We start from the raw sequence: 16,125 nt of genomic DNA on the forward strand, positions 1-16,125 counted from the left end.
ACACACACACACACACACACACACACACACACACACACACACACACACACACACACACACACACACACACACACACACACCAACACTCAGACTGTCAGACAGACACACTAACACACACACACACACATACCCACACACACACACTACAGATGGAGATGGAGAAAGCCCTGGGCAGCATTGATTGGTCACACATGCCCATGGATATCCGAGCAGAACCAATCAGCTTAGCTTCCTGTGTTTGACCTGACCTCTCATGCACAGTAATTGAATATTTCAGGTCGGGCGGGGGGGGGGGGGTTGAAAGATAAGGAGAGAAACGAAGGAGAGAACGGGATAGGTGCCCCACTGAACCCTCAACCCCAAATGCACAGCCGTGTACTTACTCATTCTCTGCTTTACTATCACAGCGAGTACATGGGTTACAGTGTTTATGTGTAGGTGAATGTTGGCAGGGCTCCTGGTTATCAGACTGAGGGAGATAGAGACAGACATGTAGAGAGAGATTGGTTGGAGAGTTGAGAAAGACGTAGATAAAAAAAAGTTAGAGAGTGAGAGAAAGAGTAATCGAAGACAAAGACAAAGAGAGAGAGAGAGAGAGAGTTTGACGCTGGGGAGGGGTGGGGGGGTTCCTGGCTGTAGGAAAGACGAGCCCACCAGACCCTGTTAGTCCACTACGGGCACCAGGATGAGAAAGGGTTGATGGCACTAGAGGGGAGCGCCTCAACATATTGAACACTAACTCTATCACACACACACACACACACACACACACACACACACACACACACACACACACACACACACACACACACACACACACACACACACACACACACACACACACACACACACTCCCTCTCAGGGACAGAACCCCTGGAGGTGCTGTGTGCCACACATCTGGTGAAAGTGTCACTTCACATACACATGCGTGGTAGAGCTTCAAGCAGAGCCAAAAACAAGGAGAGATGTCCATTCAGAAAAGAGATGTGGGAAGAAAAAAAAAAAAGAACCAAACTTTCATGGCTCTGTTAGGAGGAACGTTCTGACGGCACGAAAGCTGGGAGGATCTTATGTTCCAACTACCGGAGAAAAATGACTGACATGTGCGGGTTCATCTGGGGTCCTGGCTAAATGGGAAGTCTTTTGGATAATTCCGTGGACTATCAGAGGGGGGACTATGATAGAACTGTGTGTGCGTGTGCGTGTGCGTGTGTGTGTGTGTGTGTATGCACGTGCACTGAGAGCGCAGCCGGCCAATCACTCATTCAAACTATGTCTGTAATAAAGCATAATGGCGGGCTCTGTGGGCTGGCGGGGGTGATGATGATGACGATGAGGCTAATGGCTGTCAGGGCGGCGAGGTGCACCAGAGTCGTGCCTGACGGTGATGAGGAAGGACAAAGTCGCAGGGGTCAGAGGTAGCCACGCCTGTCACTAGTGCGCACCGTGTTTTCACCGTGTGTGTGTGTGTGTGTGTGTGAGTGTAAATGTGTGTGTGTACTCCCATGTATATTGGGAGAGTGCAGCACCTGTAATGGCTCCCAGCTGAGTGTGTGTGTGTGTGTGTGTGTGTGTGTGTGTGTGTGTGTGTGTGTGTGTGTGTGTGTGTGTGTGTGTATGTGCGGGGAGACCTCATCCCCCTATTCCTCCCCAGGGACGTAGTTGAAGTTGAGGCGTGTGTCTTGTGTGTTTCTTGTATGCGTTTGTGTCATGTGTGTGTGTGTGTGTGTGTGTGTGTGTGTGTGTGTGTGTGTGTGTGTGTGTGTGTGTAATAAGGCTCTGGCATGCGAGCGGCAGAGGGCCGCTTCCTCTACAGGTGACACCTCTGACCTCTGACCCCTCATCTGTTCCCTGTTGGAGGGGAGCATGCAGGCTGGGGGGGGGGGGGGGGGGGGGGGGGGATGGAAAAAGAGACGGGGAGAAGAATGAGAGAGAGGCTATTCAGAGGTGGATGGATTGACTTCAAAAAGTAAGACTAATAATTGTGACATCGATGGACATGAAAAGTCAGAGAAACAGTCGATCGCATTAGAAATGTTTTAATAATATATGTACAGTAAGTACAGCATATTAAAGCTGGAGATTAACTTAATTAAATAGATAAATAAATAAGGAACCGGGTAGCATCTTCATACCAGTGTTTGTAATAAATTAAATACAGTAAGGGTTAATCATAGCACAACAGACCACAGCACACACTTCCAACGCACAAAGAGCTCAATTGCAAAGACAAAGTGGAAATAATGAGTCCAGTGAATCCTTACAAGGACCGAATCAGTGGTCATGCCTGGGGATTACATGATAACCCAAAAACGACCCCAAAACTCCTGCAACATTCACATTCAGTCATGCATAGAGCAATGTTTGTAATGCAAATAAGCATGTCTTCAATTGCAAACCGTTTAGGAAAATATCAAAATATAGGATTTTTAACAATTCGAAATGTTACGCTGTATTTTTTAACAGTATTTCTTGTAAACAGTTAAGAGTCCCATGGGATCACTCAAAATGAGGAAACAAGAGGTTGTCCCTTTAAATACTATACATGGTTATTCATGAGCAGTGTTCATAACGATGCGTGGGCATATCACATACAAAACAAAAGGACAGCGATGCAAGGAGGTAGGCGGTTTCGTACAATAACCATCTGAGCTGTTTTTCCCTGTATAACCCAATCTGCACCTGTCTCCAGGGCTGCAGAGCCCTGATCAGAAAAAGAAGAAGAAATGTAACGAAAATAAAAAGACAGAAGAGGAAGATCCAACGATGGAAGTAACATCACTGCCTGCATTTTATTTGTATCTTCGTCTCCTCCTCTTCCTCCTCCACCTCCTCTCTTGCCCTCTCCAGTGCGCTACACCTGGTCACGGAGCTTGGCCAGCCGCTGAGAAAGCTCATCCTTGTGAAGCACAACACAATAACACCAAAGGCCAGGTCAGGTCAGGGAGCAGAAAACACCAAAAGACTGCGATGATCTTGACAGCTCAGTAAATCTACGGTCAGGCTACCACTAGAGAACTTTAATAGACCTCATCCTAGAACGATTTTGACCTGAGTCTCGGAGGCGAGATGCAGCATGGCCTCAATATCTATCAATTTTCATGTCATGGTGACCTCTTTTTATTGTCAATGGCCATGTGTGAGTGTCAATGGCAAAGATCTTCTCGGGTGGATTTCTCTTTCTTTTGCGTGAGATACACATCCCACGTTCCTGTACTGCGGGTGTTATCACAGTAGCAGTATGGCACTGGGCTGAATCAAGGATTCAGTATGATAAGGTGCTATTTATTCTCTCTTTTCCTTTGAAGCACCGCCATTTGACAGCCTTTTTCTCACAACTATGATTGCAACGGCAATGACGATGACAGCATGTAGCTAAAGTGTTTGTGGATAAGTGGTACTGCAAAAAGAGTTAGCAATTGATACCAACCAATTGTGGACATTACCTGTTCAGATGATGCCACCGTTGAAGCCACCGAACCGGTTTGGCTTTGAGGAAGCTCCATGTTCAGATCCAGTCTGAGGGAAAGAAAATCACAAGACGGCATTCACCATGAACTAATCCGGAGAGGTATGCCATACTTTAAGATTGGATATTCCTTTGGCAAGTACTATGCTCAATCAAGGCCTCTCAGTGGTGTTTGTCTTAGTACTCACCCTGCTTCATCCGCCATTTTATGCATCAGTGTGTCCACCTCGTTCTACGCACGCACGCACGCACGCACGCACGCACGCGCACGCACACGCACACGCACACGCACACACACACACACACACACGTCAAGTAATAATCAGAAATGGTAAATGGATTGCACAATGCTTAATTAACCATTTACAAAGCTACAAAATGATAATGTTCTCCAGTTCTTACTTTACATGCCATGTATAAAAGTTAACACAATAGAGTAAGTCTCTTTTGCACTTTGATGCATTCATAAATAAACAAACACAAGATGAAACCATTTGCTACGAGAAAAAAAGAGGTTAAATCAGCATCGGGGCAACGTTAATGACTATGGAGGAAGGGCTGCTGGTTTGAGGGGAACAGAGGCCTGGCAATGGGTCCTACCTGGGGTGTGGTCAGAGTGGTGGTGTTACCCATTGTCTCCTCCATGTGTGCCGTCTGCACGTCCATGGTCTCAAACTGGCTCTCAAACTTGTCCATTAGACCAGAGATCTGGTAGGGAAGAGAGGCCAAATCTCTGGTGAGGATCAAGCCATTTAAGTAAAGGGGCTGTCCTAGCATTGTGACGCCCTTAGGCCATTCACACACAACCTCCCAAACATCTCCGGAGAATCGGGTCCGGAGATGATCCGGAGTTGCCCTTTCACACATGCAACACTTGCTTATTATGAATTATCTGGATCTCCGATTCTCCAGACTTTGCACTAGGGTCCTATCCGGTTAAACTCTGGGTAAACTAAGACATCTGCATTCACACATACAACCAGGTATAATCCGGAGAATGTCCTATTAAGTGCATGTGTAAAATAACTATTAGGGACTTGATGCCTTTGTTTAAATCAATAATAATAAATAACATTTAAAAAAAGAAAAAGAAATAGATAAAAATATAACTATGAACTGGGACTGATGCACACAAGGACAATTTCTTACTCAACCCACGTTCCCTCCAAAGTGCAATTCGAGCCATCAAAAATTGGCGTCAAAAGATACAACCGTTAAAACTTAAAAAATAGAGTGAAGTCATGCAGTTTACAATTAAAGATTTTACAACAAAGATGGACTTAAATACTGTACTATGTACATGTGTGTATTTGTGCGACAGAATACATGTGTGGTGGATCCCCTACCTTCTCCAGGTTCATGCTCTTCAGCGTAGCGTCCATAGACTTCACCACCCCCGTCATAGACTTGGTGACCTGGACAAACCAAAATAATTTATTTGAGCTTGTTTGTTGTTGTGTCAGAAATAGTCTGCGTTTTGTAGTGTTTCCGAATTTTTATTGTACAAATCTAGTGGACGACTATTCCACACTGCCTTTTTATTCTATAGTGCCATAATGCACCATTAAATAAGTGTCCAACTTATGCACACTTACTTCCGCACCATATCCCAAGATGCATTGTAGTTTTCATTGTCATCGGATTGATCCAAATAAGATGGTCTGCACATAAAGGGTCTTTATCTAATTGAGCTGTCACAGTGTGACATCTAACAAATGTCAGTTTGTTTATTCGACCTGCACATGAATGCCGATAGATTTACAGCCCATAATTAGTGTCAGAATTCCCACCTGTCCCCTAAACAGTGTACTATATAGGGGTTACTAAATATGAGGTCTCAGATTATCCAATAGGGAACGGTCTTTGTTTCCAGAAGGTAATTGAGGAGGTACATGTACTGTGAACGTACTGAAACAGAACTTATTGCTCTTTCCTTATGTGTCCACAAGGGGGCCCCTTTGCCCTGTTGATTACAAGTCCTCCTCTGAAGTACATTCGAGGGAAGGCTGAGTCAACCTACCTCAAGTAATTGTGGTGCCTGAAAACTGAACGCAAACACAAACCAATACATATGCATCCTCTTTGAGAGGCCCATCATACATACATTTCACTCCTAGTTCTATATTTTGGTCTTATGATGAAGGTGAATGATAGATTGACAGTATGATTGTTGAGTTTAAAATGTATATTCAGGGGCATGCCCAAGAATATTTAGAAACTAGTCGCTACCAGTGTTTTGCTTTGTTTTTAAATATACATATACTTACTAACTTAATTACTAAATACATCTAATATAAATTTAAAACGATTACACATAATGTACTCCATAGGCCTAAACAATACCAAAGCAACATCAGATAAAAACATTATTGATTAATTATCTCTGCATTTTTTTATTGCTGGTACTCACTTTAAATATTATCTTTGCAATGCTTTGTTATACAGATAATGCAAATGGTTGCAATGACATCTGTTTACCAGAGACTCACCTGGTTCACGGTGACAGCCGTCTGGACTCTGGCAGCCACAGCATCTACACGGGCACTCATCCTCAAGAAGTTAATGGACTGATTCTTCTGCCGGATGGCGTTCTCTGCATGGATTCTCGCCACCTCCATATTGCCCTTCTGAATAGCCTGAGGGATAATAGAGAAATAAGACAACACAATCAGGTTGAAAAGACCCATCACAGCTCAACAACCAGCCATAAGTGGGCCTTTATTGCGACGAGTATCTTCAGACATGCGATAACAAACATGGTCCTTATGTAGGCCTACCTTCTTTACTTTGGCCTTCTCTGCTTTTTCCTCCTTGTCACATCTCTTGGAGTTGCGCTGTAGCTCTTTGGCAGCAAACTTTAGGTTGAACAAATGCTCTGTTTCGAGGGTCAAGGATGTAAATAGTTTATGATTGCGATGAAATGATACTGCTACACACAGATAGTCCACAGCAAAGCAATTATGGCTGTCATCGTGGAGCAGTTTATATGTTCGACTTAATGGGTGCAAAGCGACACATGGGTTGGACTAGCATAATTATTATCCTACAGATACATAATCATATGAGCTGGCTTAACTCTGACTTGTCAATAAATGTAGCTATGCTAACAATAGCGAAGACTATTATTTGGGTTATCTACGCTGGAAATAAAAAGGATACTCTCCATGTTGGACATTTCCAAGTTCTCTTTTCGGGACCAAAGGCCTGTCGACACTTCAGCCGGAAAGAGAAACAACAACGTCTAGCTATAAACCAGTCTAGCCTTCCTCGGGCGTTTCGCTGTGGCAGGTTTGTTTTGATTCTTCACGGACTCTTTTTGCAGACGCTCCCTGGTGGAGACTTCCGTTTGCATCACAACGACGTCACAACAATGCAGTCACGATTCCACGGTGTCGTGCACGCTTCTCCGTACGTCACCAGCATCCCATCACCACCCCGTCTGAGAACTCAATGCACGCCCAATTCCAAAGGGAGACAAGTCGCTGACTAAAAATAGTCCGTTCGCTTCGTATCAGTGGGATGGGGTCCAGCAGGGCTAGTGACGTCACGTGTGTTTTTGTAATTGATCATATCAGAAGGTCGCGCGGCGGCGGCGTCGGAGTTGTGTCGTCCTATTATACATTTTTCTTGTCGTCACTGGTGGAAAACCATTGTCTGTGAATAAACGATGCGTAAATGCGTAACACTGTATTTTTTATTGGTACTCTCAAATAGGTCGAATTTAGCGTTCACCCGTTATACAGCGATTGCAAAGTCCTTTAGTCATTCACCCGTTAGTAACAGGACATATTATGTCAGAGTATCTACAAAATGTGTGAGAATAAATGAAATGGTAAGGTATGTTACAGACATTTGATACAGTGAATATGCATCGGTCTGAGTAAGGGTGGGTGGGGGAGGGGGGGGGGGATTTATAGCTCTGCCTCTGTTCACGGTAGCATCGTAGATGACTCATGCGCTGATATTATGAATGGACACGCTATGTGCGCGTGCATACGTGCGTGCGCACGCTCGTGTGTGTGTGTGTGTGTGTGTGTGTGTGTGTGTGTGTGTGTGTGTGTGTGTGTGTGTGTGTGTGCGTGTGTGTGTGTGTGTGTGTGTGTGTGTGTGTGTGTGTGTGTGTGTGTGTGTGTGTGTGTGTGTGTTCGTGTGTTTGTGTTTGTATTGGTTTGAACTTTGCTTTTGGGTTCTATATAAGCCCTTATTTTCGGAAATTGTGCAAGGGAAAATAACATATGGGTAGCTAATTTGCTGACGCCGGTGTATTACGGGGCCATCCCTTAATGGCTCCTAAATCAGTCTGAAGTTCAGGGTGCAAGTTGCAGCAAATTTGGACCGTCGTAGGCTATCTATATGTTAATTCGGTTAACCTTTAATGCGTATAATGTAGAGGCGCGCGGCTGCTCGACCACTCCTTAACGGGATGACGGAAGGTCGCTATGGAAACTGCGTTACGCCTAGAGCGGTCGAGAAGGAAACAGCAGAGCGAGACCCAAAAAAGATTCCTCATTTCAGCACCGCACCTCCTGGACAGCGCCCGCGCGCTCTGCCCGGTCGCGCCGAATGACACCGCCCGATATGTGCTGAATCGTGAGGGGACAGAAACTGCACAGATACTAAATCAGAACCCATAGTAGCAAGGATCCCCCGAGAGAAGGCAAGACCCAAGCCGCCGACTTTTCTTACTTCGCGCGTGATTTCGAGAGGCACTTTCTCCCTTCTCTCACGATCAACAGGTAAGCCACTGAATACCATTGTCTGTTCACCCGGATGCGTATGGCTTTAGCTTACTACGTTTCATTCAATGACATATCATTGCATGTTTAGGTATAGTGTTTTAGTGCGTTAATAGGCTACATCAACATCTATGAACAATTATAGGCTATTTAGGACTAAAGTCTCAGCGACAGCATTATAATGACGTTTCCGCATTTTCAGTTTTTTTCCCGCTATGTGAAATTCCTCCGAGTTGTAATGTGTGTCAATGAATACGCTAGCCTTTGCTATTCTTTCGTCGACAACTTATAACTTGTGACTGAACAGATAAGTATTCGACAGTATAGCATGTAGGCCTTTGTGTACCAGTCACAATCGTGTGAATGTGGTGTACTTTATTGCAGTGCTCAATGTCATTTATTTATTGTAAAGCCTAAATGTTGGCGTTTGCATAACATTTTCAGTTTATTTGAACATTAGATATGATAGTAAATATATGGATTATGCCGTTTTACCTGATCTTGGGCTTGCTACATTGGCTCGATCGATGTTTTGAGGTTCGAATATGCGATGCGCGTGGATGAGTCACTGCGACTCCCAAGTTTGCAGAAGAGTGCCAAGGGAAGGCGCGGGGGGGGGGGGTTAGCCACAAAGGAAGCCTCACCGCGCATTATGCTCTCCCTCCAACAAAGTGACAAGATGTTCTGTGGTCTGATCTTTTGGTTCACGCCTTTAATTTTCTATTAAATTGTTTTGCATCATTGAAATGCACATAGTTTATACCAGTTGTCAGATATTTGGTGACCACATGGCAACACAATACAACACATGATCGAAGCTTGGTATTCCTTGTCTTTTATAATAACTCGTCCTTTGAAAAGGCTGATTTTTTTCTAAAAATAGGGAATAAAGTAATTGCATATGCAAAATGACTTTAAGCTGGATGCTTCTATCAATTAAAACCAGCACAGCTCTACTGATTCCAACGATTCCTGAAAATTGCTTTATGATTTCTAAACACTAATGCAATACCACTTATGACTGATGATGTTGCAGACCTCAGTCGCCAAATGTGATTCATGAACTGCCACTCAATTTATGCTCATTAGTACCCCTGTTTACCACCCTTTTAGCAGTGAAACATAGCAATCAACAGCAGTCAACCATGTCACTAAGTGTAATTGATTAACCTCAACAATACAATGGGTGTTTAGGAACTCAAAGTGGCACACTCAAAGGGCATAGACGTTTAGACGGCTTTTACGTATGAACATGGGATTCACATGCATGAATGACACCCAACTGGCTGCCCTATAAGGAAGGATGCAGTTGAATTTGGAGGCTGTTTGCCTGGGGATTACACAAGGGAATGCGGACAATTGGTCAAATGGTAGTCGGTTAATCCCAGTTAGGTGTCTCATAGTGCAATAATGCGGCCTGGAAGACTCAGTTTGGCCAAACATGTTGTTTATGATCGATATCATCTGTTTTGCTGTTTACTCTCTTCTCCGGGATGTTATATAAATGCTTACATGTGCAACACACAAGTATGCTACTGCCGATGACTCACTCAATTTAACCCTTGCTCCTCGAGAGGACCCATCCAATAAACACCGACCCCCACCTTCACATCAGGGTTTTTAACATTTCTATGGTTTGCATGGCTGGCTCCAAACGTATTGAGAAGAGCCCTGACTCAGCCAAAGGCACACTGCCACATGTCCCCTCTTGACCAGACTCAATAAAAGGGGGGGGGGGGGTTCTCAGTCAAGTGGAACAAAACTCCCACGTGAGCAACACACTGTAATTTGGCTGATTTAAAACGCAGTGCTTCCAATGTTATTCCACTCGGCTGCATTCAGTATGATCTAGTTACGCAGAGTGGCAGGATATTTATACAAGTGTTGTGCGCTCCAACTGTCAGCTTGTCAACACAGCAGTTACAGTATAGCGTGGGGGGGGGGGGGGAAATAGTTGTTGTCCAAGCTGTGAACTACAGAGAGCTCACTGCTGGGGGGCAATGTGAGAGTGTGTGGTAGCGTGTGTGTGTGTGTGTGTGTGTGTGTGTGTGTGTGTGTGTGTGTGTGTGTGTGTGTGTGTGTGTGTGTGTGTGTGTGTGTGTGTTTGTGTGTACACGCATGTATGTGCGGCCATCTGTAAATATGTGCTTGTTTAATCTCCTCCGTTTTTTAGGGCATATAAGGTTGCATTAAAACATGTTGCATTTGTCCAAATATGCAATAATCCCCTCCTCCCGATTCTCCCTGCAGAACGCCATCATGAGCGAGAGGAGATCCAACCAGCGCTTCCACAGCCTCAACGCAGAGCAGGTGGAGGTCCTGGACCAGGTGCTCTCGGAGGTGGTTCCCATCCACGGCCGGGGGAACTTCCCCACGCTGGAGCTTCGTCCGCGGGACATCATCATGGCAGTGAGGGCCCGGCTGGAGAAGCAGGGCATCCTGGTGAAGGACGTGCGGCTGAACGGCTCCACGGCCAGCCACGTGCTGGTCCAGGACAACGGCACCAGCTACAAAGACCTGGACATCATCTTCGGTGTGGAGTTGCCCAAACAAGAGGACTTTCAGGTAGGATACCTCTCCCGAGGTGAAGGGTAGGAAGAGTAAACATAGCATGGGATTATGGGGATCACTGTTCCTTGCCCCCTTGAGAATCATATGTTTAGCTAGTTAAGACACTAAACAACAAACATCCTGGCTTCTTAAGTAGATGACGTCTTACTTTGATTTGTAACATGTAGCAGTAGAGGATTCAATCATCGGAATTTAATTACAGGGGTTTTAGAAAATTCCTTCGAATAACACAAGCAATGAAAGGGAGAATCTTGTCGTTACATCTAGTTGTCATGTCCGGTTGACCTTTGAACCCTTTTCAGGTGATCAAGGAGTCCGTCCTGGGCTGCCTCCTGAACTGCCTTCCAGCGGGGGTAAACCGGGAGCGGATAAGCAGCGCCACCATGAAGGAGGCCTACGTCCAGAAGATGGTCAAGGTTTTCAACGAACACGACCGCTGGAGCCTCATCTCACTCTCCAACAACAGTGGCAAAAACCTGGAGCTCAAGTTCGTGAGTGCTCTCAGGCGGCAGTTCGAGTTCAGCGTGGACTCCTTCCAGATCATCCTGGACCGTCTGCTGGAGTCCTACTTACAGCTGGAGGCCCAGCAGGTAGAGAACACTCTGGACTTGGAAAGTCACACGCCAGAGACTCAGAGAAAAGATTGTCCCTCGCCGTCAAACAATGCAGTTGAAAATAGAGAGATTATGGTTTCCAGTAGCAAAGACGGGTCAGAAATTGCAGGAGTTCCGGACAAACAGCCAGAACACCGTGAACGCATACAGCATTCACAAGAAACAGAACAGCTTCCCGAACTGCAAAAACAAGAAGAAGATAAAAAACCGACAGAACTTCAGGTACAAGAAACAAGCACCCAAGAACCAAGACAACTTTTTGAAGATGTGGAACATTCTAACAAGATTGAAAATGCAGAACAGATATCTGTCGGTGATTGTTTAGAAAATAAACATTCCGATCACACAGAGCTAATGAGCCAGACAGAACTCTTGCGACAGTGCTCATTTAAGATAGAACCCTTCGCAAGAACACAACTGTCTGACGATGATAGCAAACAAGTGGAGCAATCAGAACACAAAGAAATGTCTGACCCGATTGAAGTCTCAATGATTGATTCCTCCAATGATTTAGAACCTCTTGCTGAGCAGAATGAAGTTGGACAACCATTAGAGCCAGTTGAAGACTCAAAACCAGAGAAGACGGAGATTTTAGATATGGCCGAGGAGATGCACAATCAAGAACCGACGGATGAAATATTTGTTACACAATGTTCGAGTGAAGAACAGAAAATAAATACTGGTGACGAAACACACCAACTGTGCACTTCAGACACAAGCCAATTTATTGACAGAGGTAGCGCGACACTTACACAGTTCGAGAATGATGGCAACACTTCAGAAGCAGAACAACAGATGCAAACGGAGCAAGAGAAGGACACAGAAACGTTAACCCGACAGGATTCAATCACAGAGGCCACGGGGGTGGGTCAAACATCAGCCATGGAATCTCTGTGTTCCTCCTCCTCCTCAACTGACACACTTTCTCCTGGTGCAGAGCCTACACTGGAGTCCCACAGCGCGCTACTCACCGACAGCTCAGAGAGCACAGCTGAGGCAGTCGACCCAGTGAACCCAACAGAGACTCAGGATATCGTATCAACACAAGCCAGCCTACTTTCAGACAAAAATAACTCCTGTCTTCCCTCCAGCAAAGTCGCTATCAGACTTGCTCAGATGGTTGTCCTCAAACACTCTTCTCCTAAACCTCCAAGGAGAATGTGCAGAAAGGTGACAACCAGTCCTATTGCCAGTCTTATCTGTGGAACCGAAACTGTGATCCCAGCCACCGACATAGAGGCAAACCTTAGCCTCAGCTCCGAACCGGAGACCACCTCAGATCCTAATGAAAGCAGGGATTCGAGTGCCTGTGCAGATATTATATCAACCACCACAGACAATACATCTGGGGAAATAAACACCCCTGCGCAATCAGAATTATCCAGCCTCATATCCCCAGACCTGAACCCGGAGACCCAAATCTCAGGCCCCGATCCATCTCCCGATCCAGACTCTGTCGGTGTCGATGTTGAGTTGATCTCTCCTTTACCTCGAGAGTCACCAGCTTCTCGGACCACTGAGGGTTTATCGCCAACACCCACTCTGGAACTCAAAGAGACACTTCCTTTCGAAGTGGATCGCATTCAACAAAGTCAGGTAGAGTCTTCCCCCGATCTCTTAAGCCAATCGGAGCCTCCTGACTCCCAGGCCACTTTAGCGTCACACGGTGAAAGATGTTCCACGCCTTCCCAGGACCCCGTGCTTACCTCAGTAGCAGACCTCCATGACGACGGTCATGGAGACACTGAAGGGCCAGATGAAACAATGGACCCGCCTCCTTCCATGGACCTGGTGTCTATCAGTCTTTCGCTGTCCGTCGGGGAACAGAGCGAGCCGGGTTCACCTCCTTCTTTCCACACCGCCTCGCCATCCGGCATGCATTGCCTCTCCCCACCTTGCCTCACCCCCACCTCCCCCGGCCTCACCCCTCCCCTGTGTCTGAGCCCCCCCCCCCACTGCCTGACCTCCCCGATGCTGAGCATCAGTCCCCCGTTCAGTTACAGCTCCACCCCGCTGAGCTTCAGCCCCACCTCCTCCGGCCTCAGCTCTCCCCCCTACCTCACCCCTCCCATGCTCAGCCTCAGCCCTCCCCCCCTCTGTCACAGTCCCCCGCTCCTCTGCCTCACCCCTCCAGGGGACACGGAGGCCCCCAGATCTGAGTTACCGCCAGGCCTCGGGCCTTTTGTTCTGAACACAGAGGCACAGTCTTCCCCTCAGCCAGCCGTGCTCAGTACCCTGGATGAGAAGGGCGGAGAGGCCTTCTTGTCCCCACCTCTGGTCCCAGAGCCTGCCCTGCTCCCCGTCTCAGAGCCACAGGCTATCACTCAGCCTGGAGAGCCTGTTGACTCAGATCCTCCCACTGCCAATGATTTGTCTAGGCCTGTGCCCGTGAACCAAGAGCCCCCCGGAGGGGCAACTTCTGACCAGAGCAAGCCTCTCCAATTACCTGGCAAGGTCCCCGCTATTGAGGTGCTGGCGGAGAGCATGTACGGCGACTTTGAGGCCGCCATGGACCACCTGCGCTGCCGCCTGATTGCCACCAGGAACCCGGAGGAGATTCGCGGGGGCGGGCTGTTGAAGTACAGCAACCTCCTAGTCAGGGACTACCGACCAGCCAGCGAGACCCAGATAAAGACGCTGGAACGCTACATGTGCTCACGGTTCTTTATAGATTTCCCCGACGTGCAGGAGCAGCAGCGGAAGATCCTGTCCTACCTGAAGAACCACTTCATCGGGGAGGAGAGGAGCAAGTACCAGTACCTGATGACGCTGCGGCGCGTGGTCGACGACAGCACCGTGTGTCTGATGGGCCACGAGCGGCGGCAGACCCTCAACATGATCACGGTGCTGGCCCTCAGAGTCTTGGGAGAGCAGAACATCATCCCCAACACGGACCACGTCACGTGCTTCTACCAGCCTGCTCCGTACATGGCCGAGCACAGCGCCCCCTACCTGGCCGAGGCCAGCTACTGCAGCTACTACATCCCACAGGGGGGATCCACTCTGCTGTACCAGCCTTACCCCTTACACTTACACACACAGACCGGACTGGTTTGATGCACAACATCAGATAATTGCACACACACGCACACATACATGTGTAAATGCTGGTACAGACCCACACACAGACACACCAACATAATTAAACATCACAGGTGCGTACACAAACACAGACATCAAAATTAAAGGAAGCACACACACAAGTAAAACCACAACAGCCACAACAGAAATGAGGGGGAAGGTGCTTGCAGAAACACGACCAGCATCACCAAGGGATAAGTGTTCGCATTAGTCATAAAGCTGTATGATTGGAACTGAGTAGGTTTTTTCTGAACACAAACGTACTGCTCTGTGGAGTTTCCACATGATTAAATATAATTACCGTGGCGAAGCTTCTCAAAATTATAATTTTGGACACATAATACATGGACATGCACACACACACACAAACCCCCAGACACACACAAACACACACACACACACACACACACACACACACACACACACACACACACACACACACACACACACACACACTAACATGCACACACAGACACACACACTGAAACAAACAAAAAACATCTGCATTAAAACATACATTGATGTTCAAGCTGTTACTTCGACTAACCTTTGAGAGACAGTTCATCAACCAAGCTGACTGCGGTCGTACACAAACACACACACTGACACACACTTCCAGGTACTTTCTCCCCTTCTCCATGTTCTTGTTATGTGTTATTAATGGGTTTGTTCAGAATGTGGACCTTGCCTGTGGTTAATATTGTGCATGGATAAATTAGGACTGTTCTCCACTGCCAAATACTGTGTGCTTACTATGTTTCTAAGAGTTTAACGTAGCCTTGTTTTTCCTTTTCAATAAGGGACGTATTCAGAAAAAAAAAGATATGAATATATATTGAGGTTTGAATCTGCCAGAGCAGACACATATTTACAAGCATGCACACAAACACACTCACACACACACACACACACACACACACACACACACACACACACACACACACACACACACGCACACACACACACACACACACACACACACACACACACACACACACACACACTTGGGCACAGACACACCACAGATAATCATGTGTTCCAGGATAGAAATTGCATGACTAGCTGACAGTAAAATAGACCATAACAGCCCAAGGACGAAACAGAAGATTTTTCTAACTTAGTAAACTGTTGTCAAAATTTGATCTATTTTTTCAAGAATTTCCAAGTCTATGCTCACTCCTAGACAGAATGGCAGGTGTCTTTGAAGAGAAATGCCACACTAACAACGCCTTCGCAAAAGGCTTATATCAAATACAGTATATTGTGTGCAAATACACTGTATGGTTTTTCAGGTATACCATGTGAAAATGTAGTGCTCGTTTCCTTTTTCTCGTAGAGTCCTTCCTGTAAACATGTGCAGTAATGTACCAGCTCTCGTTTTTACTTACTTAACCAATTGTTTATTTGTTTGCTGATTGGAGGTGTTTCTAGGGACCTCTTCAAGACGTTGCTGAGCAACACAGGACCTGTCTGAAATTGGTGTAGGTTTCCAGGGACAAAAAAAAAGGGTTTTCCGGAGACATCAAAACAGTTAGGGCCGCTTCCCTGCATGAATGTGTATCCACTAAACCTCCTCCGCTCGACCGGCGATCCCACCGGGCGGGCCCAATTGTAGTCCTCTCTCCGACATGTCTAAATGTCTGTTTTGAAGCTG

The 16,125-nt window shown here is 46.4% G+C and overlaps 2 protein-coding genes across 2 annotated transcripts; one reads left to right on the plus strand and one right to left on the minus strand.

The window, feature by feature from the left end:
* Positions 1 to 2,023: 2,023 nt before the first annotated feature.
* On the minus strand, positions 2,024 to 6,951 carry LOC115552780 (charged multivesicular body protein 1b). Its single transcript, XM_030369094.1, has 8 exons — positions 6,629 to 6,951; positions 6,247 to 6,344; positions 5,959 to 6,105; positions 4,816 to 4,884; positions 4,070 to 4,177; positions 3,658 to 3,701; positions 3,447 to 3,519; positions 2,024 to 2,899 (listed from the first exon to the last, which is right to left on the minus strand). Exons 1-8 carry the CDS (start codon positions 6,642 to 6,644, stop codon positions 2,855 to 2,857), a joined length of 600 nt encoding a protein of 199 aa, XP_030224954.1. The 5' UTR covers positions 6,645 to 6,951; the 3' UTR covers positions 2,024 to 2,854.
* Positions 6,952 to 7,909: 958 nt separating this feature from the next.
* Positions 7,910 to 14,879, plus strand: LOC115552781 (terminal nucleotidyltransferase 5C). The gene is made up of 4 exons (XM_030369095.1): positions 7,910 to 8,205; positions 10,456 to 10,770; positions 11,079 to 11,366; positions 13,791 to 14,879. The coding sequence occupies exons 2-4, from the start codon at positions 10,465 to 10,467 to the stop codon at positions 14,445 to 14,447; spliced, it is 1,251 nt and encodes a 416-aa protein (XP_030224955.1). The 5' UTR covers positions 7,910 to 8,205; positions 10,456 to 10,464; the 3' UTR covers positions 14,448 to 14,879.
* Positions 14,880 to 16,125: the final 1,246 nt, after the last annotated feature.

This window comes from Gadus morhua, chromosome 10 (genome assembly GCF_902167405.1).
Source record: "Gadus morhua chromosome 10, gadMor3.0, whole genome shotgun sequence".
In the NCBI taxonomy this organism is placed as follows: domain Eukaryota; kingdom Metazoa; phylum Chordata; class Actinopteri; order Gadiformes; family Gadidae; genus Gadus; species Gadus morhua.